At 39.0% G+C, this 26,221-nt stretch overlaps 1 protein-coding gene across 5 annotated transcripts in view; it reads left to right on the top strand.

Moving 5' to 3' along the window:
* The first annotated feature begins 1,384 nt into the window (after positions 1–1,384).
* The window catches only part of AKAP7 (A-kinase anchoring protein 7), a 146,607-nt gene continuing 121,770 nt past the window's right edge, over positions 1,385–26,221 (top strand). For 4 of the 5 annotated variants that reach the window (XM_058566265.1, XM_058566267.1, XM_058566270.1 and 1 more), the window contains exons 1-3: positions 1,385–1,436; positions 5,416–5,547; positions 18,912–19,051. In XM_058566265.1, coding sequence (XP_058422248.1) covers positions 1,418–1,436; positions 5,416–5,547; positions 18,912–19,051 — 291 coding nt within the window. In that variant the 5' untranslated portion in view covers positions 1,385–1,417. Of the gene's footprint in view, positions 1,437–1,585; positions 1,871–5,415; positions 5,548–18,911; positions 19,052–26,221 lie in introns of those variants that run through there. The other variant, XM_058566268.1, reaches the window with a different exon arrangement.

Below are 26,221 nucleotides of genomic sequence, written 5' to 3'. Positions count from 1 at the left end.
GAGAGAATTATTTTAAAATCAGAGCAACAAGCTTTAAGACTTCTTGGGTTCAGTCTTTATATCAACTATCCAGAGCTGGTGCAGAGGTCTGCTCCCATCCCCCTTCTAGTGTCACCTACTAATTGCCCGTGGGTTCAGAAGCATTTAACTGTTCAGGAGGTGCAATCACCAACCACCAGGAACCAGACCAAGCCTCACCCCAAGAGCATGCCTATGACCTTTGCCTTATTTTTAATGCTAAGACCTCCTCTCCTGGGAGGAGCTTAGGCCTTATTACTATAACTGGCAGCATAGGTGGAAGCATGTTTTCCAACTGAGCCTGCCCAAGGGAATACCCACCTCTCCCTTTTGAATGTTCATTCTCCATCCTAAATAAAAAGCCCCTGCTTTCGCCTGTCTGGGAACTCCACAACTTTGGAAATGATTCCATGTGGCCTGCTATTTGCTGCAAATATGTTCACTTCGTGTGACAACTATTCTGGTCCCGAGTCTGATTTTAACTCCCCATTTTTGGTTCGGTAACACTAGGATTCACTCACTCAACATAAACCAAGTGTTACTATTGGCAAAAGAGGCCAGATTAATTTGTTGAGAGATGTAACTAATTTTCTTACTGCACAGTTTCTTTGCACTTGAAAGAAAAATCCAGGAGAATTCTGTTCCAACGTCAACAGGTTTGTTTTTTTTTTTTTTAATTAACTAAATTGCTTTTTCTCCCATTTTATTCACATCAGTGCTTTAACCTGCAAAAACCAGTAGCTGGTTTCCATTTAATTTCTAGGCATAAAACTATTGTTAAAAATTTGAGACTTCGCCGCAATTTGGCTTTTTTAAAAAAGCAAAGTAAATAAAACATCTAATTACACAAACGGACAAGGTCTGCTTCCTGTGCCTCTTGCTCTTTCCAAATATTTTGTAATCAGAACTCTGGGTTTTGAAGCTCTTGGCGAAAGGAAACACACGGATCCTCAGGCGCCCCCGGGCGGGGCGTGCGCTCGGCGGTCCCCATGTCGCCCCTGCAGCGTGGGCCGGGCGCAAGGCCGCGCCCGGGAAACGACCGCGGGCTGCAGGGGCCGCAGGCCGCCGGCGCGGGAGCGGAGGGCCCGGGGCGCCGGGCGCAGAGCAGCCGCCAGCTCCCCGCGCCGCTCGCCGGATCCGGTCCCGCCGGCGCCTCGGCTCGGCCGCTTCCGCCCGCGCGGGCGCCCGGCCTGGCATGCAGCTCCTGCGGGGCCTGCGGCTCGCGGGGCTCGGCGCCCCCGCAGGCCTGCTCGCCGCGGCCCGAGCCCCCGCCGCCCGCCGCGGCGCGCCGCCCGCCGGCCCCCGGCCCCGCCCCGGCCTCCGCCGCCGCCCCGCGCCCAGCCCCGCGCCGCCGCCCCCGCCCGCCCGCCGAGACGCGCCGCCCGCCAGCGCCGCCGCCATGGAGAGCCCCGGAGCCGGTGAGCCCGGGCGGCCGCGCGGGCCGGGAGGGGCGGCCGGAGCCGGGGCGGGGGCCCGGCTCAGCGCCCGGCCTCGGGAGGGCCCGGCGCCGCCGCCCGCCGCGCGCAGCCGCTCCGAGGAGCCCGGGCCCCCGGCGCCATCGGTGCCCCGCGCCCTAGCGCGCGCACGGGCCGTGAGCTCACCCCAAGTTTCACTTTTGTTTCCCCTTTCTGCTCTTGTGACCTTTAGTACAAAGTTCATGCCCACATCCCCGCTCCGGCAGGGATTGTGTGGTCAACAAACCCCAGAAACTCTCAATAGTTATCCTAGGTCACCAACTTGAAAGATCTGAATCGCTACACTGTTTCATTTAGGATTTTATTCTAGGTTTAGAATGACCTCTTTAAACTGGCGCCAAATCTATAGGACCGCCCAGAATTAATGTCCAGCTGAGGTCAGCATTTACTGTGAACTGAACTTTGTGGATAGAGCGAGTTAGGGGTTGGATTTTGGGTGAAAGGGATCAAAAATCTATTAGAGAAAAAGTGCTTTTCTGCGAGATTTTTGTAGTATAAACGCATAAAAACATAAAAGAAGCATTAAAATGTTAAAGTGTGTTATAATAGCTGTTGCTAGTGTAAATATGTTTACAATTGTTACGGGAATGAAATGAATAAGACCTTGTGGGTGGGTGGGTGCGGAGGGCGTGAGTTTTTGAGCGGCATTTATAAAGGAGAAAGAGAGGGTTGCCAGAGAGAAAGGATTCACACCCCAGTTCCTTGCCTTAGTGTGTGGCCTTGCCATTCAGGATGCTGATAGCATCTCTAGGTCTTTTCCTTGCTCATATTTACAAAGATGTTTGTGAAGGCTACTGTCTTCTTACATCCCTTTTCAGATATTAACTTATTTTGTCCATTTCTCTCTAGTAATTTGGATTGTACTTTTTTTCTCTTTTTATGATGAGGAAACCAAAGCATGGAGGTCACGTGACTTGTTGATTATCACACAGCTCTCAACGTTTATCCAGATGTAGGACGTTTCCATTTTTGGTAGCTAAGGCAGGAGCGGCATGGGTAGCATTGACCCTTTCCATTGGTTCTTGGGGAATATACATACTATATGCCTAGTAGAGTGAGTAGAAGAGAGGCTTGCTTAATAAAGTCATATTTTATTATCCACATAGGAAACTTGCATTTTCTGTGACAAAGGGCAAATTGTCTATCTGTGTCTCCTCTACTGGGCTGTATTTGATGAAGTCATTTGCAGAAGTGCCCATATATTTGAATATTAGCATATGTTTAATGTAGGGTTTTATTATATAATTAAATGTATGTGTTAATTGTTTTCTTATAAAAGTAGCATTAATTTCATTTAAAATATTTGAATAGCAGAAATGGGAAAAATACAAAAATACTGAGTACAGCTATGTCAGCATTTAGAAATAGTTTATATCCTTTAGCCTTTTCCTGCATATTTGTAATCAGAGCATATGCAGTGTTATATCTGCTTTTTAAAAAGTCAGTATTTGTTACAAACTTTTTTCGGTCGTTGGAGTCTTATTCTTTGTTGTATAGACTGAGTGTGCTTTGTTTAACCATTTCTGTTATTAGGCATTTAAGTTGTTCCACTTTTTCTTTTTTTTTTTTTTTAATTTTTTGTTTATTGCAGTCACTTTTTCTTTTTTATTTAAGCAGAGCTGTGGTGCATCTATTTCAGCATATAGGATAGATACCCAGATAGCAGTAAGAAGAACATTGTCACGGCTCCTGATCCTGGGGACTGCCTCAGTTTACAGTGCTGTAAACTGTGTGTGAAGAGGCAGCCCGGCGTGTGCTGGAAAGGGCAGGTTTTGGCAGTAGGGTCACTGGATTCAAATTCCAGCCCCAAGACCTCCTAGCTGTAACCTTGGACAAGTTACTTAATGGGCTAGTCTGTAAAACGAGTATAATAACAGTAGCTCCCTGATGGCGTGGCTGAATGGGTTACTATCTGTACAGTGCTTCTGGCTGTGCCTGGCGTGGAGTTGGCTCTCCAGTGTTAGTCGTGGAGTTGGCTCTCCAGTGTTAGTGCTTCTGTTATTGTTAGTGTACTTTATCAGCTTCACCTCATCTTTATGCTGTTAATGCACTTAGCAGCCTTTTTTCTCCCCTCAGCTTTGAGGTATAATTGACAAATAAAATTGTATATATTTAAAGTATACAGTGTGGTGATTTGATAAAAGTATACATTGTGAAATGATTCCCACAATCAAGTTAATTAACGCATCTATCACCTCACATAGTTACTTTTTTTTTTTCTTGGTGAGAATTATTAAGATCTATTCTCTTAGCAAATTTCAAGTATACAGTACAGTATTATTAACTATAGTCACCATGCTGTACATTAGATGCTTAGAACTTATTACTAAGTTCTTAGAGTAAGAATAAAATAGAGAAGAACAAAAGTTGGATTTATTTCATTTTGTTCTGATTTTTATTTGGCCTTGTGCATATTTAATTGCACAAATACTCATTGTTGCTTACTTTTCAAGTGTAAGCTGCCTGGTCAGTGATGAGCCTTTATGTGTAGCTGCAGGTGCCTGACGGTACAAGATATGTATTGATCTATTAAAACTTCTGTTTAAGTAGAAGCTGCATTTGTATTTTTCAATGCAAGCATAAAAATAGAAAGGAAACCTTTACTTGGTCTCACATCTTTCAAATAGTTGTGAGTTTATGATGAGACTAACATTTGTTGAACACCTGGGTGCCAGGCACTTGTACTTAATAAAGTTTAAGCTGTAATATAAATAACGGCGTTATTAAGAATGTACTTTTACTTTTTTTTTTTTTGGTTTTGGGATTGAACACGACTAATTGACATACAAAAAAACAACAAAACAAAAGTTTTGTTGTCGTTTTTTGCTTTTATCTAGAAGATAGATGTGTATGTGTGGTGCATGTATGTATGAACAATAGTAGAGAGTGTTCAAATTGCAATAAAAATTAAGATTTTTTGGTATATATGTTAACTGTGACCTATCATGATAGTTATTATGTTGTGTGTTGTAAACTATATTCTTAATGGAATGAGTTTTTTGGGTATTATATTTGAAAACAGAGGATTACAGAAGAATGGAATAAATGACTTCTTTAATATATTCAATGGAAAATTAGTCTTTAATAAATGCATACAGTAAAAATTATATAAGTATCCCAAGATTTTGTTCAATCCTAGTTTAAACAACCTTTGCTTCTGTCAATAAAAGCATGGAGAATAATGGTATTGGGGAGCCCACCTACTGATAAATTTAGCAATTAACTTTATCAATTTAAACAGACATTCTTTCTCTTAACCTCCACCCAAGGTGTATGATTGTTCCACCCATAACAAGAAAACAAAACAAATCAAAGACCAAATGTGAAATGTGGCTTTAATATAAGTACATGCCAAGGGAGGGCTATCATAAGATCTTTTGCTTTTTAATCACTGAATTTCCAGAAAAGCATATTTAGAGCCGTGTATTTTTAACTGAATTTCCAATGTTAATGTAACAATGGAGAGAAAAAATTTAAAAGTCTTTGTTGAAAAAAAAAGGTCAGAACTTGTACAAAGGAGAACACATAAGTGATATTGTTAAAAATATACATGACAAAGACTGACAAAGTCTTGTTGGTTTGTTTTCAAAAGTTATGTGAAAAACATGTAGTTTTAGAATTAGGAAAATATAGCTATAAAAGATCTTGAGGATTGTTGATTAACTCAGTCTTCATCTAACCCTGAGTCAAGTACTGTGCTTCAGAAAATTATTAAAGCTGTTTAACATAAAAATGCATTTATAAAAATGTAGAATATTTTGCAAATAGTATTTATATAGATAGCTTTATAATATATCTGAATACAGTTTCTTAAGAGATGTTAATTTATATTGAATTCAGTTAGTTGAGTTGTTTTAGTTTAGGATATGCGTTAAAAAAATAAGTTAAATAATACATTTTTTCTTTTTGTGATACGTTAAAGGAGGAATAAATTCCAGTGAGTGTGAAAATGTGTCAAGAAAAAAGGAAGTGTCCGAAGACATTGAAGCCAATGCTATGGATTCTCTGGCAGATATGCCATTTGCTACTGTAGATATTAAAGATGATTGTGAAAGTAAGTACTTCATTAAATAAATATGTATTTAGATGCAATGAATAGTAAATTTAGTGGTATATATATATATTTCTTAATAAATGACTTCACCTTAAATACTTGTCATGTTTTTGAGTTTTCATTGTTAATTAATAGTTATCTTTTGGTATTCTATTGTCAAAAGTATCACAGATATTATTAAGACATGTCTCACGAAATTTTGGGCCAGATCATTCTGTAGTTTATAAGCTACTTCAGAAAATAATGGGTCAGAACATTCCATGGTTTATAACCTCCTTCTTCAGTTATTCTGGAACCACTGCTAACGTTGGCAATACCCATTCATCTGACGAGTGTTGACTAGCCTCTTGATGTGAGCCAGGCACTTCGCTAGGCATTGGGAGGGTGACCAGTGAACAAGACGGACATTGTCCCTGCTTCGTGGAGCATAACAGGCTGGTGGTGAAAACAGTTAAACTTTTAATCTATTATATATTTATGAGATTGATTCAGTCTTTGAGAGCGCCATTTGCAAACTTTAGAGAACCGATGCTTACTTGATTGACATACTGCTGGAACTACGTAAATATCTAGATCTGAATTTCATGTCATTGTAAAAACAGTACTGTACATGATATTTGGGGCTACCTCCACTGAAAAGGTGAGAGATTTGCCTATTATCTGCCTATTATCCAGGTTACTTGTGAATAGGAAAAAGGAGGAGCACCTGTATATTCCACAAATGCTTATTGACCGCGTACTCTGAGCCACTCGCTCTGCAGTCTTATATGGAACCCTGCTGTGATTTGATATAGTTTTCTCTTGACTGGTGTTCTATAACTGGAGGCTCCATAAGAAATTACCTAGTTCAGTCTCTTCGTTTTTCAGAAGAGAAAATAAGACTCAGAGAGGTTAAGAAAACTAACTAAATTCACACAATTGAAAAAAACTGGTTATAGAATCTGGGATTTCTGATTTGTTCGTCATTTCTTTGATGAACATTGATTGGATGCCTAACGGTTACCAGGTTTTGGCACCAGATATTGGGACTGTTGAAACACATGACAATATTGAAACACGTGATCAAGAAACTCACGGCTTCCTTGGGGAACCAATTCGTTAACAGCTATAATCCCATAGACGAATGCCATACAGGATGCTGTGGGAGTACATGGGGCGAGGGTGTGTCAGGGAGGCGTCTAACCTGGATGTCCTGGAAGGCTTCCTAGAGGTTTGGCAAGAGTAGAGGCCTGGGGATAAGTGTGAACTATCCAGTGTTCTTTCCTCAATACTAACTGTCCTTGAACTTAACTGATCATTAGAATTTTCTGTGGAGTGATGTAAAAGTACAGATTCCTCTTTTCCACCTTTGTGTCAGGCCAGGGAATCTTTTTTGTTTTTGTTGTTTTAAACATCCCATGAGATTCTGGTGCTCAGCCAGTCTCAGAAATCACATTGCTCTCTATGTCACTGTCTTCCCATGATTTATGTTTTGGGGAGATGTAAGGAGAGAGGGATACTTACAATGTATTAAATCTCTGGTGATTTATTAATCAGTTTTTTCCCATTCCAAAAACCAAGGAGAAAAGGGAGGATTAAGAGGGGTTTGCTCAGTCAGGGTAGGGTTTCCTATCTTTTCCTTCTTAGCTGGCCTTTAGAGAAGAACAGCTTTTGTGGGTTTCACAGCTGTTAGCTAAACCTTCCTTTGAAGAATTAGTATACCTGTTAAATAGAAGAAGATACCCTTTGGAAATGATAGGCAAGAATAGGAAGGATTTACAGTCACGCGTCACGTAATGACAGGTATACGTTCTGAGTAATTCGTTGTTAGGTGATTTCGTCGTCGTGTGAACATCATAGAGTGGACTTAAGCAAGCCTAGATGGTATAGCCAACTATGCACCTAGGCTACATGGTACTGATATGGGACCACCGTCCTATATGTGGTCCGTGGTTGACTGAAACGTCGTTATGCAGCACATGACTGTAATAATGTTTTCCTCTTAATTCCCTAAGTTGCTCAAAAAGCAACTTTCTGAATAATCGTGCCTACATGCCCATGGTGGGTATCCCCTGTCCACCTTTCTTCCCTCTGAGTTCTGTTCCATCTCTGAATCTATCCCATTGGAATGTTCATAGCTGGACTGGAACAAGAGGTGGAACTTGTTCACCAATCCAGGTATAGGGGCTTCTGACTTATACACTTCTTACACATATCTAATCTGTATGAACAAACAGCTGTACGAGGGGTTGAGAGCGAGATACCACCAGAATCCCAGAGAGCAAATACTGTTTCCGTAGCTGCTGTGTTCTTATATCTCCACTGATGAGGAGAAGCAATGGCCCCTGGGACCAGAAAGAAGGAAGAGGATGTGTTTGTGGCTCTGCAGGCCTTTCCTGCTCTGAATGGGGTAGCTGCTTCTTCAGTGGATGGGCATAGGGAAGATTGGCCAGTCCTTCATACGACTGGGATCTTTTCTCTGAGGTACATGGTATGAAATCTTACCAAAGAAGTGACCTTATCCATGTAAATTAGGGGCTGATGTCAGTCTACAGAAGTCCGCTTTTAGCTGTATAGGATTATACCACTTTTCGATAGTTGAGACTTGGTCAGTTTAAAGTCTTTGTGGGTTAGTCTAGACTCCAAACCAGCACGTATAATGTTACTTTTGTGGGAAGATAGATTTCAAATTCCAAGCTCCAACTTATACACAGTCAGTGTGGTATAATGAGAGAAACGGAAAACTTGTGTTTTAAGTTTTGGTTATTTCATTTTCTACTTGTGTGACCTTGGACATTTAACCTCTATGAGCTGGGCTTCTTCAACTGTGAAACACAGATAATTCCCTCCTGCCTACTTCTTAATGTTGTTGTACGGATCAACAGAGGGAATATGTGTAAGAAGGCAATTAAAAATGTAAAATAGTGTACAAAAGCTATTTGTAAAAGCTTTGAAACATATCTCTTGGTTATTTGGGGACAACTTGTTCTCTTTCATTTTTATAATAGCATTTACTAAAACACTAAGGAACAGATACTAAAATTCTTTGCAAACCAGAAAGTACTGACTAGCTTTTGGGAAGTGAGATTTTTATAGAAATGTGCGAAAACTGGGAGTGTTGTTGTCAACTTTTTTTTTTTTTTTTTTTTTTTTTTTTTTTTTTTTTTTTGTGAGGAGATCAGCCCTGAGCTAACATCCGCCAATCCTCCTCTTTTTTTGCTGAGGAAGACGGCCCTGGGCTAACATCCGTGCCCATCTTCCTCCACTTTATATGGGACGCCGCCACAGCATGGCTTACCAAGCAGTGCGTCGGTGCGCGCCCGGGATCCGAACCAGCGAACCCCGGGCCGCCGCAGCGGAGCGCGCGCACTTAACCGCTTGCGCCACCGGGCCGGCCCCTGTTGTCAACTTTTAAACTTAAGATAGATACAGTAATGGTATTCATGTCCAAAACACAGGATAATTAGTTTGTGGCTTGAATGGTCTTAATGCGGCTTTCTCTTACAGTTAGTAACAAGGAAATTTAATCAGTCTACTGGCTCCATGGTAGACAACAGCCTTAAACTTCTCCAGTTGCTGGTTGTTGTCTTTGGTTCTTTCACAGAATTCTTTGCTTTTTTTAAATTTGTATTTCTTTTTTCTTTTTTGAGGATGATTGGCCCTGAGCTAACATCTGTTGCCAATCTTCCTCTTGTTTTTTTTCTCCCCAAAGCCCCAGTACATAGTTGTATATCCTAGTTGTAGGTCGTTCTAGTTCTTCTATGTGGGATGCTGCCTCAGCATGGCTTGATAAGTGGGGACTAGGTCTGTGCCCAGGATCTGAACTGGTGAACCCCCAGGCTGCTGAAGCAGAAGGCGCCAACTTGACCGCTATGCCACCAGGCCAGCCCTGCCTTTGGTTCTTTCATTTTCCTTTGGTGGGTGGAAATTGTGAGTTAACTGTGAAGAAATTCTTGCTGATAGAAACCGTGGCAGAGTGATCAGGAAAGTAGCGCTAACAAGAAGAGTGTCATGGGAAGGGTATCTTTGCCGGTAAGAAAACTCCTCCCCGAATGTTTGGTTCAGTGTCTCAGCTGTCAACTGTGTTACCATGGGGGTGGGGGAGTAGTGTCATCATCAGATGTCGTGGGGTCTGGTCGGCTGAAATGGGTCTTTACATTTTTTTGTTAGTTTTGTTTTTAAGAAGAGACAATTTTACTAGAGTTATGTGGTAGTGTATAAAATGTATTAGAATATTATGTTAAGGTTAAATATGAAATGTATTAGAATTATATATATTAGAAGTAAAATATCCAAATGTATGTACAAAAGAAAATCTTTTAGAAATTTTGAGGAAGCAATACACCCTGAGCCACATCTGGCTCTACAGGTAGACATGTTCAGGGAGAAAATCCAGCACTGGTGAGTTGTTGACCTGCACCTGGGTGGGTCTTTTCTCTTCACAAGGGGAAGTGTCCTTGGTGAATTGGTTAGAAACCCAGTAAACTTTCCAGAAAATGTTTGGGATTGCCGTTAGATCTGCCTCTGAGAGTTGAGTGGGAGTTGGCAATGGTGAGTCACTCTGCTGCTGATAGGAATAGCTTAGTATGCTTCCCATGGGGTAAATCTGTGGAGCCTTTAGTTTCACTGACTCTACTCTTTTAAGAGAATCACAGTCCTTAACTATGAAGCGACATTTAAATCAAGATTCAAAATAAAATATTTGAGTAACTTTTTTTTTTTTTTTAGTTACATGTGTTTCCTAAGTGTGGAATTCAGTTCTCCTCATACTGAGAATTGTTATAATTCTGTTCTACCTTACATGGAATTCTTTTTTTTTTTTTTTTTTTGTGAGGAAGATCAGCCCTGAGCTAGCATCCGTGCTAATCCTCCTCTTTTTGCTGAGGAAGACCAGCTCTGAGCTAACATCCATTGCCTAATCCTCCTCCTTTTTTCTCCCTCAAAGCCCCCCAGTAGATAGTTGTACGTCATAGTTGCACATCCTTCTAGGTGCTGTATGTGGGACAGGGCCTCAGCATGGCCGGAGAAGCGGTGTATCGGTGCACGCCCGGGATCCGAACCCGGGCCGCCAGTAGCGGAGCGCGTACACTTAACTGCCAAGCCACGGGGCCGGCCCCTACATGGAATTCTAACCTTGTAATTATTGGATGTTTTAGAGATATGGGAAATTTTCATTTCGTTACTTATTTATTAGCTAATACTATTAAGATATATTAAATACTTCAGCTCTTAAGTATTTTAAGATATTGATTGAAACTACCTTTACCTGAAAAAAATTTTTTTATAGAAAAATGCTGTATCAAATAAAAATTGAATCTCAATAACCGCTGTAGTAAGCGATTATCCCGAGTCAGTTTTAAAAAAGGATAAATTATGTTCTGTGTCCTCTCTGTAATTGATTGAGGAAGCATATCATACATAAATTTTATTATGAAAGGACTTGAGGCAAATATTTGTCCCAAATACTACAAAGAGTTGATACCTTTAAAAAAGGAAAACAAATAAAATTTAGAAAAGACTAATAGGTACATTAATTCATTCAACACATATTTAGAGAGTGCCTGCTATTATCAGGTGCTGTTATTGGTATTGGGCAAACGATGTACAAGATAAAATTTGGTTAATAAATAAATATATGGAAAGTTATTCAACTGCATAAGTATCAAATGCTGTGCATTGAAATATGATTGTAACTTATCAGATTGGTAATATCTTTAAAAAATAATACTCAATGATTTAATGTCATATCCACATTGCTTCTGACAAGGTACTGTTATAGTCATTTTAGAATGGAGTTGGTTGGGCTCTCCAGCAATGTTCATACTTGGGATAGAGCCACTCAACGGATTCTTAATATAAGGACATAATCTGACTTGTTGAAAAAGTTTTATTCGTAAACGTGTGTCACAATGTCTTTTAAATGGTAAAAATATTGGGAAAAAAATGAAAGGTCCAAGGTTAGGAATGGTTAAAGCTATACTAGTGCCTTAAATTACGTATTATGCATTTTTATATATTATTAAAATAATATTTCTGAAAATTATTTTGCAGGGAATATTTCTTATCTAAAATGCAAAGTGAAAAAGTAGGGGAAAAATGTATGTGTTATTTGTTTACGGTTGTGTAAATACTTTATGTGATCTGTCACCAAAATTCATAGTGGTTGTGTTCAGATAGTAGGTTTATGAGCAATTTTTTTGTTCCTTTCTCTGATCTTCAAATTTTATGAATGTTCTTCATTCTTTTTATGAAAAAATACAATGAAAATTTTTAAATGTGGTGAAAAGCTTGCTTTTAAGGATGTAAGCCTCATTGACTCAGTAAACGGAGAGCTGGATAAAGTGGTTCTTCTTCGATGCTGTCCCCTAAGGTATCACTAATAGTCTTAAACTGTGTGGCTAAGAGTGAGGACTGTGGAGTCAGACTGTCCAGGTGCAAAATTTGCTCCGACACTTTCTTAGTGTGTACTTGAGCAAGTGTGTAGGCTCGATTTCATTATCTATGAAATTGGCATAATAATTGGTAGCTCTCTCGTAGGATTGTGGGGAGGTTTCAACTCCTTAATACATGTAAAGTTCTTACAACAGTGCGTGGCACAGAACTAGCCTCTGAAAATTTTTATTAATTTAATCTCACCCCAACTTTTTGCCTAAATATATTTGCTAAATTAAGTATTTAAAAACATTTGCCCCTGAGAGCAATATTTTGTAACAATATTATTGAGTCAATATTTTGTAACAATATTATTGAGTGCTTCCAGCGTATTGCTAAATGCTTTATATTTTCTTACTAATCCTCACAGAAACTTAATGAGGGAGGTAAAATTATTTTTTTAGAAAGCTTTAGTAACTTGCCAAAGATTATTCAGATACTAGGAGGAATAATTCTATAAAATGTAGAAGGTAATATTCTAAGTCATATAATTAAGGAGTTTTAAGGATGGTTACTTCAAAGATTTTGGCTGCTTAAGTAACAACAAGAAGAAAGAAAAGATTAAAACAAAATCTAGTTCATTCTCAGCCTTTTGGCTAAGAGCAAGTGTGCAAACAAGCAACCAACAACAACAGACGGATGACCTAATTAAATTAATTTCTCCCATAATTCATTCCCTTGTAGTTTCTTGAAAGAATAAATAAAACTTTAGGAAAAATTAGATAATTTATATGATTTACATAAAATGACATGTGGTACTTTAGGTGAAAAAACAAATGCATGGATCAGAGAGTTACAGCCTTTGTCAACAAGACCAGATTCATTAGAGCACATTAAAATGGCTACTGAAATCATTATGAAAATTAAGAAGTGTAATCAATTAAGTTTATGAGGTGGGTTTACAAGCTCTACTGCAAGTAATGAATTTTTTTTTGCTAAACAATAAAGTTACTCTAAATAACCCAGTGAAAGATCCAGGGCGCAGGGCCGAAGCGTTCTACATTTTGCTTCTGTGGTCAGTGATCTTTCATGTTTTTATTGGTAAACTGATATTATATGAACACTTTGCTCATTATATTTTCATATGAACTAAATAAAAAGAATAATAGCAAATTGTATTTTAGAACTTAGTTTATGATTTCAAAGTAAGAAATAAAATAAAGTTCAGTAACGAGAAAAGGGATTTTGTGTTCTGTTCTGGCTATACAAGTAAACTTTACAATTAAAAGGCAAGAAACATGCAAAAAAGAGAAAAGAGATATTGGAATCAGTGTGTCACAAGGTGATCATAAATCGGCAGGACTCACTGAGTTAAAAAAAACATATTACAAGGGTAAATAAAACTCTACTATAGCAATAAATCTAGGATTCTTTTCCTTTTTTGCCCAGCTCTCATCAGATAGTTTTAAACTTTGCCTTGTCTGTGATGCCCAACAAAAGAAAATTTTATTTATTTTATTTTATTTATTTTTTTTGTGAGGAAGACCAGTGCTGAGCTAATATCCACGCCAATCCTCCTCTTTTTGCTGAGGAAGACTGGCCCTGGGCTAACATCTATGCCCATCGTCCTCCACTTTATATGGGACGCCACCACAGTATGGCCTGACAAGGGGTGCGTTGGTGCGCGCCTGGGATCTGAACCCTGGGCCGCCAGCAGCAGAGCGCACGCACTTAACCACTACACCATGGGGCCGGTCCCAAAAGAAAATTTTAGATAAACCAGTTTGAAGAAAAGTTAAATAGTTATTGATAAGATTAGAGAATGCTAAGGGAATTTAGAAGAACCCTGTATTTTTTTATTTTTACCAAGGGGTTGTGTTATGAATTGGGGTTTTACACTATGTCCTTCTCTTGGCAGCAGAATTGTTAGAGTTGTTATACATTATAACTAATACCTTCAGAGATTATGATTTTTCTTTCTCTGGATGTCCACAAAATGGACTTATAGAATGTTTGAAATGGCAAAAATAAGTTGCTACAGGCAGGAGGACAGTTTGTTTTAAACAGATAAGGTATAAAACAACTTAAAATGCTGAAAGCTGCAGCAATCTTCTAAATACTGTGTTAGTAAGTCTGTTCCTCTTAGTATTGTTCATATTGAGTAAAATACAGCAAGAGTGATTCCATGTCTCATGTTCACAGTAAGGAATACATTTCACATTGACACCCAGTATACTTGTGTATGCAAATAACTCGGATTTCATGAAGCATTATTTACAGGAACCATAAGCAATGTACTGTCTCTACTACTTCTGTTCTGTTCTATTCCATCCACCCCACCCCACCCCACTCTACTCCATTCATTTCCATTCCAGTTTTTAAAAGCACTTTTTTATTATCTTCTAAGTTGATTTCGTAACCGACTGGTAGATTGATACTTGTAGTTTGAAAAGAGAAAAACTAGATTATAGGTTCAGGATCTCTTTCTACTATGTTAATTTTGAGATGAACTAAAGGTTATAAAATCAGCTGGATTATTAGTCTGGACACCATTCTTTATTCAATTTCACCATGAAATGTCCTCATTGGTACAGGTTAGTACAGTTCAGTTAGTACAGTTAGTTAACCGTTAGTACTTTTATCACAGATCACAGAAAACTAGAACTAGAAGAGACCTCAGATAGAGATTATCTAGCTATCCCTTCCCTGCCCGTGGGTTGTTTTTTTTTAAAAAAATATTTCATTATAGAAACTTTCGAGCATATTCAAAAGTAGAAGAGTAGAATGAGCCTCTTGTGTTCATCACCTCTTCCTTATTGGATTATTTTGGAGTAAATCCCAGATCTTTCATTTTATCTGTAAATACTTTAGTACGTATCTTTAAAAGATAAGGAATCTTTTTTAAAAAAAGCATATCCAGAATATCCTTACCACCCCCCAAAAATAACAGTAATTCCTAATGTCATCGAATATCCTGTCAGTATTCACATTTCTCTTGAGTGTGTCATAATGTTTTAAAAACTAGTTTGCATTAGGAACTGAAGTCTATGCATTATATTTGATTGATACATCTCTTTAGCCTCTTCATCTATAGATCTCGTCCTTTTTTTTTCCTTGTGTGTGTGTTTATTGTTGAAGAAATCGGATTGTGTAGAAGTACCCATATTATGGTCATTTAACATATTTCTCTGTCCTTTGTATTTCCAGTAAACTGGTAGTTAGATTAGGAGGGTTGATTAAGTTTTGGAATATTGGCAAGAGCGCTACAAAAGTGTTTTGAATTTCCTCTTGTGTGACATCAGGAGGCAAAAGATGTTTGGTTGTCTTGCCTTTTTGTGATGTGAAGATTGATTGGTGACTTCCCGTCTTGTCACGTGACCCATTATTAAATTCCCCACTGGCTTTCCGTCTCATGGATCATCCATTGATAATATTTGGGTTGATCCATACTCTGTTAAGGGTTTCAAAATGCTAATATTCTAACCCTAGCGTTTTGTATTTATTAGCTGAAAATTTCTATAGAGAAGAACTTTACCTTAGTTAACTCTTTCATTGCCTGTATTACTATTTGGTTGTAAGGAAAAGCAGGATAAATGCATGACTATTTTTTCCCCTTTATCTTCAGATTTTTGGAATAATAATTCTTTAGACTCCTCCAAAGGTGACCTGTGAGCTTTTGGTTTTAATTTTTCTTTTGAGTGTTATTATGAACTGACGGATTTAAACATTTTTGATGGACTTCACACCACATTGAAGTTACTATTCTATTTGATGCTCAAATTATCCTATCTTTGGCCAGTGGAGGGACTTTCAGATTGGCTCTAGAGACCTTCTGACATGGTCCCAGGAGTCTTTGAAACTCCAGGCTCCTCTAGCACATTTTAAGCCCCAGACCCAGAATCAGCTATTCTCCAAGGATTGCTCAGCTTTTTGAGTTCTCAGATGAAGAAATGAAGTGACTTGATGGAAAGATGCTCGTTGGAAGACTAATCTTTGGGTCGATGCCCTTTTCCCTATCTCCTGCTGCCTCTACAGGACCGAAAGAGACATTGCTAGTTGCCTTCCCAGCAGCGGACCCCTCCCCTTTTCCTTTTGTAGATTACTTTTCTCATGTAGGTGTAGGTTCTTAACTGCCAGATACTATCCCAGCTTCTTGTGATGCTTGGGGTTAGCCCTGTGTCCTGGTTTGGACAATGAGATATAAGAAGGATGCTGGGAGCTTATTTAGAATTAGTTTGTAATTTTACTTTAAGAAATGGGTATTTTTCTTTTGAATTTTTTTTTTTTTTTTTGCTGAGGCAGATTCGCCCTGAGCTGACGAGTGATATAGGTCCACACCCAGGAACCAAATCCCGGCCGCTGAAGGGGAGTGCGTTGAACTCTACCACTAGGCCATGGGGCCCGCCTCTGAAATTTTTTTCAATATTATATTTAATTTTTAAAAAACCATTCAAGACTGCTCTTCATTTTCCATGCTCATGGAGGATACAAGTGATCTAGATGATGAAAAACAATGGATAGTTTATAAATCATCCAGTTTCTTTTTGGAGTCCTCTAAATGATCTTTGCAGAGACTGATGTATCTCTCTAATGATGTTTAGCCCTGGGTAATATCTAATAATTATAATAGCTAATAAATAGTGCTTACTTTGCACCAGGAAGTAGTCTCAGAGCTTTCATCTATTAACTCAATTAATCCTCAAAATGACCCTATTTGGTAGCTATTATTATTGCCCTCAAATTATAGAGGAGGAAAGTGAGGTAGAGAGATTTATGTGACTTATCTAAGATCACACAGCTAGTAAGTGGGGGAGCCAGGATTCCAAACCAGACACTGGTTCCAGACTAGATTAAAATTGGCTTCCATTTCCAGAGGACCAGATAGAAGATCAGAGGGAAGTGGGCTAGAAATGTATTTAGGACTGTATTTAAAATATGTGGTACTTCATTAGCATATTTTGTGGCTTCTGTTTAAAAATAGTACATTTGGTCATGTTGCTACAATCAAATGTAGGACCATTTCTTAGATATTTAAAATTACAAGCAGCTCAACAACATGTTGATTTGATGTTTCATATTAAAAAAATTGCATGGGAAATAAAACCCAGTGGCATCACATGAGGCAATTCAGATAATTTTCCTAATACAGATGAGAATGCGGCATACACTTTCTTAGCAATAGAAATTTGTAAAGTTCTGACAAGCTCACGAGTATAAAAGAAGCTAATAATACTATATATTTCAAATAAGTGTTCTCTGTGAAGATATATCATTTTAACCACCTTAACATTAGGCACATTGCTGAGAAATGTGGTAGTGAAATGGATGACAAGCACACCAGGTAACTTTGTCTTAACTTGTAATGATACAGGCAGACTTATGACTCAGGTCACCTTGCTCTTAATTTACCGCTGTCTTCTAGGTCTCACAAATATATGTTAGTCCTAGAAAGAAGGCATGTCTATTTCCACAAACCTTCAGTTTTTAAGTTTTAAACATACTCTACTATTTTTCTTAGAAGTTAGCATTAAAATACTATTTGTGGTATTCATTTAAAAATTATGTACTACTAATATTTTCGAGAACAGCAGAATAAGGACAGCTACTTCTGCTCTTTGGTTTTGTGTGTGGTAGTAACTGCTCATGCAGAACCTTGAGAGAGAAGCGTTTTGACCCAGCAGAAAGTAGTGGAAAGAGAGAGTTAAAAGGTCCAGATACCAGACTTGACTCTGGGACACTGAGCAGGTTTTCCAAGTTTTACTGCAGTTCTGTTTCATCATATGTAAAGTAAGGGGTCTGGTCAGATCAGGGTTGTGTACGCACACAGGCCTCATGCTGTAGGTTCAGCTCAGACTTTTCCCACAGTCCTTCTCGAGGCATTGTGTACAGGTGGTGCCCACGGTCTGTTAGGGTTGATCCCAAAGATGAAACCAACCTCATAGGACTGAACGTAAGGTAAGGTGGTTCCTCTCTCCCACCCCTTTCCAAAATCATACCTCAAAAAATATAATTATATTTGAATTGTTACAAAGTCTCCATGAGGCACTTCATTTTGAACAGTAAGCTGCTGTTCAAGAAGACACAGCCTGAAAACTCAATTAATGGTAGTTTTGCGTGCATATGGAAGGCCCTGAAAGAATCTGTAGAAGAGGAGACAATGGCATTTCGCACTGATTTGGTAATTATTTCTGGGGGCCTAGCTTCATAATCTGAATTGTTGGGTATCATAAATGAGTCTTTTGAAGACGACTTTAAAAAGCGGCAAAAAAGCGGCACGCTAAGGGCTTCTCAAATTATCTATGGTCACGGACCAGTTTTTTTTTTTTTAAATTTCCTATTTGTTGCCAAATGATATTTTTGGAAAATACAGTAAAAAATTAATTATTAGAAAAATGTTGTAAAAAAATGACCTACAAAATAGAAACCAAAATTCAATAGACAAAGTTAGTTTGCCTAATTGCTACAAAAGCTTCTAAAATAATCTCTTAATTTTTGCAACAAATAGTTTGTAGTTTGACATTGACCACCAGCCAAACTGAGCGGCACTCTGACAAGTGGTTATGTTGTAGAAGTCACAAATGTACATATACAGGATGGGTGAAAACGTGATCTTTCCAAGTATCATGAAAATCACGGGGTGGGGGAGAGGATGGTGGTTAGTTATGCTTTAGAGCAGAGGTTAGTGCGCTGTGGGCCCTGGGCCAAATCTGGCTAACGATCTGCTTTGTAAGTAAAGTTTTATTGGAACACCGCTATACCTGTTCATCTGTGTTTTGTCTACAGCAGACTTGGGTAGTTGCAACGGAGACCATATGATCTGCAAAGCCTAAAACATTTACTGGGAGGTCCTTTATAGAAGAGTTTGACAACAGCTGCTTTACATTTGAAAATGTATTATGAAAACTATTATGAATGATCACTACGTATATAGTGCTTGCTTCCTTTTTGTTTCTGACTAAATTATCTGTGTTTAAATGCATTATACATGTTATTGTTTGCCTTTTTCCCTCCAGTCCCTGATGTACCTCAAATAAGTTTGGAGAGAAGTAAAGAAAATGAACGGATCGATAAAGATCAGAAAAAGAAGAGGAAAAAAAAGCAAAAAGATTATCAACCCAACTATTTCCTATCTATTCCGATCACCAACAAAGAGGTGCTTTTCTTAAAAACTATTTTTGCTATAAAGTTTTATTCTAAATTATATTTAAGGTACACTAAATGCTTGTGAGCCCATTTGTTCTCAGCTTTTAAGAGTCGTGGTGGCGTTTTAGCTGGGCCATATAGGGAATAGTCTTATTTAAATAATAGAATATATTTAAACAATAATTTTTTTTTTTTTGAGGAAGATCGGCCCTGAGCTAACATCTGCCAATCTTCCTCTTTTTCCTGAGGAAGACTGGCCCTGGGCTAACATCCATGCCCATCTTCCTCTACTTTATATGGGACGCCGCCACAGCATGGCCTGACAAGTGGTGTGTCTGTGCGTGCCGGGGATCCGCACTGGCGAACCCCGGGCCGCCGCAGCAGAGCACGTGCACCTACCCGCTTGCACCACTGGGCCGGCCCCTAAACAATAATTTTGAAAAACATTATTTAAACAATCACATTTAAACAATTTTGCAAAAGCCATTTGAAAAAGTGTTGCCAGAGGCATGCTGAAGATTCTAAGCCTTTGTTCACCATAATGGAGGAGCCTTTCAGAAGCAGAGAGCAGTGACCAGGTAGAAAAAGAGGATTCTGAAATTCCTGCTGAGAAAGTAAACTGGCATTTCTTGCTGCTTAGTCCTGTTTATGGTAATGATTATTGCAACATCGTTTCTGTAAAAATTACTCATTGTACCAACTTAATATTGCATGATAAACTTGGTAGAACTCTATTAAAAATCTGAAAAATTAATGTGGTTTGAATAACAGGAAATGGGAGCAGCCAATTGGCTCACACTAAGAACCCCTCCTATGTGGCTGAGAGAGAAAACTACAGTATCTAATTAAATTTGCAGTGAGGTAGGAATTAAAATGCCTTAGGAAAGAACTCCTCACTTGAAAGACTCTTTTTACATCTTGGCCCAGTTTAAGATCCAGATCTGAATTCTGTTTGATTGTGGGCTGTGATCTTTTTTACTAGGCACATTTTCAGGTTGCTTCTCCCCTTAACTAGAATGTTCCTACGGAATGCTGATGAATTTTTAAAAATCAAAGCAAACGAAATTGAAATCAAAGAAAGAAATATCAAAAGAAAAAAAATAAATTCCATTGGAGCATTCTCGGAAATAATCTAGTGTGTGAGATACAGTTTAGCTGGGGAGAAAAGATACATGGAAAGAGAAATTGTGTTACCTAGCAATATCAGATTTTAGAATTTGTTGCAGTAAAGAGTCATATTCTGGGGCCGGCCCAGTGGTGCAAGCAGTTAAGTGCGCACGCTCCGCTGCGGCGGCCTGGGGTTCGCCAGTTCAGATCCTGGGCATGCACCAATGCACCGCTTGTCAGGCCGTGCTGTGGCAGGCGTCCCATATAAAGTGGAGGAAGATGGGCATGGATGTTAGCCCAGGGCCAGTCTTCCTCAGCAAAAAAAAAAAAAAAAAAGGATTGGCAGATGTTAGCTCAGGGCCAATCTTCCTCACACACACACAAAAAAGGCATATTCTGATTTTACTGGTACGTGCAGGTTGGCTAACAGTAGAATAGTCCTTAAAAGTGTTTGGGTGATACAAATTTTAATGTAATCAGCAATTATATATTATATTGAAATACTTGTGAGTTGTTTGGACAGATTTTCTTTGAAGTATAGGGACATGTGTGCATTTGGGAATTAGAAGAGAGCGGAAGGCAGAGGTGGTGCTGCTTAGCTGAGCAGTCAGACGGAGCAGGTCCTGAGGAGACTGGATGTGAAATAGGCCGAGTGACTTCCCCAAGGACACGGGATTTGTGATTGGAAGAGACAAGAGGTTCTTTATTTGATTTGTTGCGTAGAGATTGTTCCAGTAGAGTCTATCAGTGTAGAAGTTTGGTAGACACTTCTGAGTTGCTGTGAGTAGGCCCTTCTCTGTCTGTCTCCATCACACCTCCATTCTGGCTCCCAGGGTAGTCTCAACAGCAGCTCTGCATCAGTCTTTCAGCCTGCCCCACCCCCTCCTAGTCCTAGTCTCACCTCTTCCAGTGAAGACTGGTGGGGTGATGTGATGGGGTAGGGCAGGTGGGGAAGGGGACTGAGAGGAAGGAGGGTAGAGAAATTCTTTCCTTCCCCCACTTCGTTCAGGATTGGGGCCACAAAGGTGAAGGGAGGAAGGGGATGAGAGAGAACTGTCTGCGACTCTTAGTTTTCTCCCTGGAAGCTGCTGTAGCCTTTGTTTCTGCTTCTCAACTCCTGGGAGGTTGTGTAGAAAGTGGGAAGAGTGCAGGATTTGGAGTCGAGCAGACCTTGTTCGAATACCGGCCTGGTCACAAACTCCACTGTGGCTGTAGGTCAGGTTACCTAATTTCTGTAGCTTCAGTTTCAGGTGTGAAATGGAGGTGATCATGACTATTTTCTCAGCCCAAATCTGGCCATGTCACCTACCTGCTTATATGCTTCAGAATTTTCCCATTGATAGCAAGATAAAGACAAGGCTGTCCCGCGTCTGTGAGGTTCTGCGTGCTCTGGCCTTCTCCACTTCAGCCCTTGTTCCTTCTGCTTGAGCCCCTCTTGGCCTTCCCTGAACTTGCCAGTTCCCTCTGCCCCAGGGAAAGCCTTCTCTGGCTGGGAGTTTCCTTTCCTCTCCTCTTGGTTTTGTTAATGCCAAAATCTCAGCTCGAACCTCTCCACCCTGACCAGGTCACCCCCGCCCCCCAAAAAAGACTCTTAGTTTTCCTTTTGTCATTTGTCATCCTTGCAGTTTGATGCTTGTTCGTCTTCCTCACCAAGTTTTTTAGCTCATTCCCAGTACCCAGAGCAGAGCTTGGCAAGAGGAGGCACCCACACAAAATGCTGTCGTTTCAGAGTGGATGATGTGTTTCTGGCACACCAAGTTACAACCAGAGCATTACAGATAATAAATCCAGTATTACAAATGCTCGTTTCATAATATAGGTTCAATGGCAACTTGTTTTCCGGGGGGCAGGGTGACTTGTAATAGTGGGGAATACAGGTTTGAAGTAACCTGGAAACCAAATAATTTAATGTTTCCCTCTCAGAGACTTGTTTGTGGGTAACAGAAAGCTTGGGTAGAAATGTGGGAGGAGAGGTATGAATGGGACAAGATTAGGAGACACAGTTTATATCTTTTGTATGAGAGCCTTTTTTGTTTGTTTTGAAGTATCTGATGTTCATTTGCTTTGTAAACTACTTATGAGCCGCTGGGGGAGGGCTTGGGAAAGTAGTGGCATTTATAACATTGTTTCAATGGGAACTGGATTCCAAGTTCCACCAGCGACCTGCAAACAGGCTCTGGGAGCCCGCACACTCACAATGAGCTGCTCTACTTCTGGCTGCCACTCGTTGGCATCTAGTTTTAAAGAAAAAAAGTATTCAGACTGACATGGGTCTTTGATTTTTAAACACATTCTTAGATGTTTGGAACTCCTTATTAATGGAAATTCGTGATTTTTAAGAAGTAGAATTGGAAAATGAATTATGATGGCTGCGTAAAAATATTCTAAGTGCAAATATGTGAACATATTTACGCTCCATTACCTATAATTACCCATTGGTTTAAAAATAAAAATAAGAAAAAAATTTAATGGAGTTATGATAAATCCTAAATGGTTCTTAACTGGCTAGAATTGTTTACTTAGTTCTGGTTGGATTTACTCATATGTTGGTTTTATACGCTTTCTTATGAGAAGTAATAATATAAGGTAAGTCAGTATTGAAAAAATGCATGGGAACAATCAGAAGCTGATTGAAATTAGGAGTGTATTAATTTTTTCTTTAAGATAATGTTGTTATACTAATGGCAAAATATGATTTCCTTTGGGGTTTTAAAAGGCATTTGTTACATTTAATTCTGTATTTTGCTATTTTGTAACGTGAAAATTATTGGTCTTATGAAGATATGAAAGTAGATTTGTGCATTCTGTTCCTTTCTGGGGAATGTAATTGTGAAAGTATTTGATATCATGTAAGCTGAGCACTTTGTAGATATACAAAATTCTTCTCCTATTTTGGGATGATTTTTCACTCTACTCTAGTTATTGCTATATCATCAAGTTTTCAAGTTCTCTTCATGATTGTAGACAAGCAAGAAAAATGAGAGTGTTCAGCTTTGAAGAAAAGTTAGGTAGCAAATTGATGTGATAATTCTATTAAATCTTAATGAGGCAGCAAATTTAGGAACAATATGTGTTAGTTTAGAAGAATTCTAAAAATAATGTCAAAGGATGAAGTCAAAGACATTCTTCTACTGTGTGCTGAAATGAAACGACTCACCCTCAGGCACACTAACTTTAAGCCATTTTCTTTGAATTCATATATGCTTTGAATCAATTAGAAAGCTTAAAAGATAGGAAAATGAATTTTCTTACTGTGTTATTTTTGGGCATGTGGAATATGGCTTAGTGGTGAAGTTTAGCAGATGGGTGTCTGTTTTTCTTCTTTAAATACAAAGAAATTACTCAATGAATGAAATATTTAAGATTTTAATAAAGCTTTTATTTTTGAAAGTTTCTGTCAATGTCACATTTAAATGTTAAGTTTTAAAAATGTGCGTTATGCGATACTGCCAATGGCTGGGGATTATGATGACAGATAAGCTTTAATGGCTTTATAGAATTTTAAACAGTGGCTGTAAAAATTAGTTTCCTTTGGCCTTTAATGACAGTGGAACTTTTTAAAATGACATACAGAGAAGACTCTGAAGTAGTTTTCTTTTTATCTTTTAAGGATGTAATTAGAAATAAAAAGCACATAAAAAAATCTTAAGATGATATCAAGGAATATATAAATTAATCTGCAGCATCAAAGCATAATTAGAACTATATTACTTGATTAGATTGTCTTTAGAATTTTCATAGGTTAAGGTTAATCCTGCATTATAAGTACTGTGTGACTTCAGAGAAATAGTCTTCAAAATGTTTTACAGTTTTTAATTTGCAATTTTATAAGCTAATGGATAATTCAAAGATACGAATGGTCTAAAACTATTTTACCATGTAGAACATTGCATTAAAATGCTGACTATACAAATGGCTGGAATTTTTTGAGCTTTGCCCTGGATTTATATGTAGTTAGTATTTGAGCTTAGAATGAAGACTAAGTTTTTATGAAAGTACGAATACTCTACCCACAAGCTGCAAGTATAGCAGACTCCGAGTTGTGACAACCAAAATGTCTCCAGGCATTGGCACATGTCCCCGGGAGGCAGAATTGCCTAGAGTAGAGAACCACTGACTTTAACGATATTGGCCGTATTGCATACCTTATATTAGGTAAATTATATTTGTAGAGCTTACGAAGTACTTTCATGTAGCATGTCTACTTTTAACACAACCCTGTACATTTGGCAATGCAGTTTTATTATTCCTGTCTTACAATTGAAGAAACCAAGAATCAGTGAGACTAGAGACTTATATGGGGTCACACCTGTGGCCGACCTGGAATTAAAATCCCAGATTTTTTACACAAGTCCAGCACCCTTAATTTGCATCACTCTGTATTATAGAAAAAAGTTCTAATCCTAAATCACTTTTTCATGATCGGTTACACCGGGATTACCATTTGTACTAGCTAACATTTGAAGATGTAATAACATTGTTTTGAGGTGTGACATTTTTGAGCACCTGTGGTTTCCTTGACACTGGGCTACGTTCTTTCCGTTTGAACCCAGACTGTCTGGCTGCTTTGTTATTCCTGAAAGCCAGTCTTAGCACACTTCATTGCACCTGGAAAACACTCAAAAATTCAGATTTAAAATAATTGCAGAGTAATATAGACTTACAGTAAGGGCTTTTTTGAGAGGGCCAGTGCATTCCATTCCACAGTCTCCAGTAAGACTTCCTAAAAATCTCCGTTAAATGTCTTCTTTCCCTCGACGTTTCATTTCTTGGTCAGTACCCACATCTCTGCCCCTCTCCTTGTCCCCTCTTGAAAGCAAACAGATTCCTTGTAACTCTTACGCCATCGCTCTCTAGCTGCTTCTCCTCCTCCTGCTCTCCCCTCCTGCGTCTTTTCTTCCAGATACTTCCTGCATTTTTTCTCATGTGTTGAATTTATTCTCTTTGCTGTTTTGGGTATATAGTCTTGAAGAGATTTTTTTAGTCTTCTGTCTTTCAGTTTATTTTAGTGGAGATAATACCAGTATCTACCTCATAGGATTGTTGAGAAGCTTCAGTGAACTAAGATATGTAAAATGCTCACTGTAGTCCCTAGACCCTAGTGACCACCCAACAAAGGTTAGTTACTGCCCCTGTTGTTTAAATATTGTTTTTATTTTTATTACCAGGCACTGTGGTGAGTTGGTGGGTAGAAGAGATAGATGTTGCCCTCGAGGAGTTTACAGTTTAGTTTTATCTATATAGAAGAGCGGAAACAATGACTCTATAAGATCTTTGTGTGCTGTTGTGTTAGGAGTGTTTTATTAACAGGCTATCAATATTCTTCTGTTGGGCATCATAGAAGTAACTTCTTGCCTTGGGAAGTATTGTGTGAGGTGATATTGTGTAAGTTCCTACCAGGAAAACTGCTGTATGCTATGTTGCTTGCCTCCAGATGGCCGGGAATAGAGAAACGCTGAGGTTGTTTTGGGTGACGTGGGCTTATTGTGGAGATCCATGGGAAGTCACATCCAGGACAGCATCTCATGATTCGCCCAGTCACATTCCACAGATAATGGGAACATTGTTCAGGATAAAATAGCTACTGTGGTATCAGAGCAGTCTGCTATGCTCAGGATTCAGTTTTTTCTCATCTCTGCTGTCTTTTTATGGACTCTGCTTCTATTGCCTGCCCCACCTCTTCTCCTTTTCTCTCTGGCTAATTCTGCTGCCTCTGGGCTTCTATGACCTCAGGGTTCTATTCCCTCTCTTTTCTCTGGGTGTGGCTCAGTTTGCTATTTCATATTCAAACTATTTTCCAATACACTCACATTTAGAGGTTGACTAGAAATGGATCTCACTGGAAATGGAGAAGGGAAGAGGCCTCCTTCCTCTTGTTGGTTCAGAGTAGACAGGGGAAGGCTGCTGAGGGAGCAGGGAGCTCCCCTTGGATGCAGACTTTAATGGTTTTGCTAACATATGTGTTTGGACTTCTTTGCAACTCTCCATGGTTATTCCGCTCCTCACATGTCTAGAAAAATGACAGGAGTCATTCCTGTTGAAATTATTGCTGTCCTAAAAAATCTTAAAGGCC

The sequence above is a fragment of the Diceros bicornis genome, chromosome 23, assembly GCF_020826845.1.
Source record: "Diceros bicornis minor isolate mBicDic1 chromosome 23, mDicBic1.mat.cur, whole genome shotgun sequence".
Taxonomy (NCBI): domain Eukaryota; kingdom Metazoa; phylum Chordata; class Mammalia; order Perissodactyla; family Rhinocerotidae; genus Diceros; species Diceros bicornis.
This window is presented reverse-complemented; position numbering and strand designations above follow the sequence as displayed.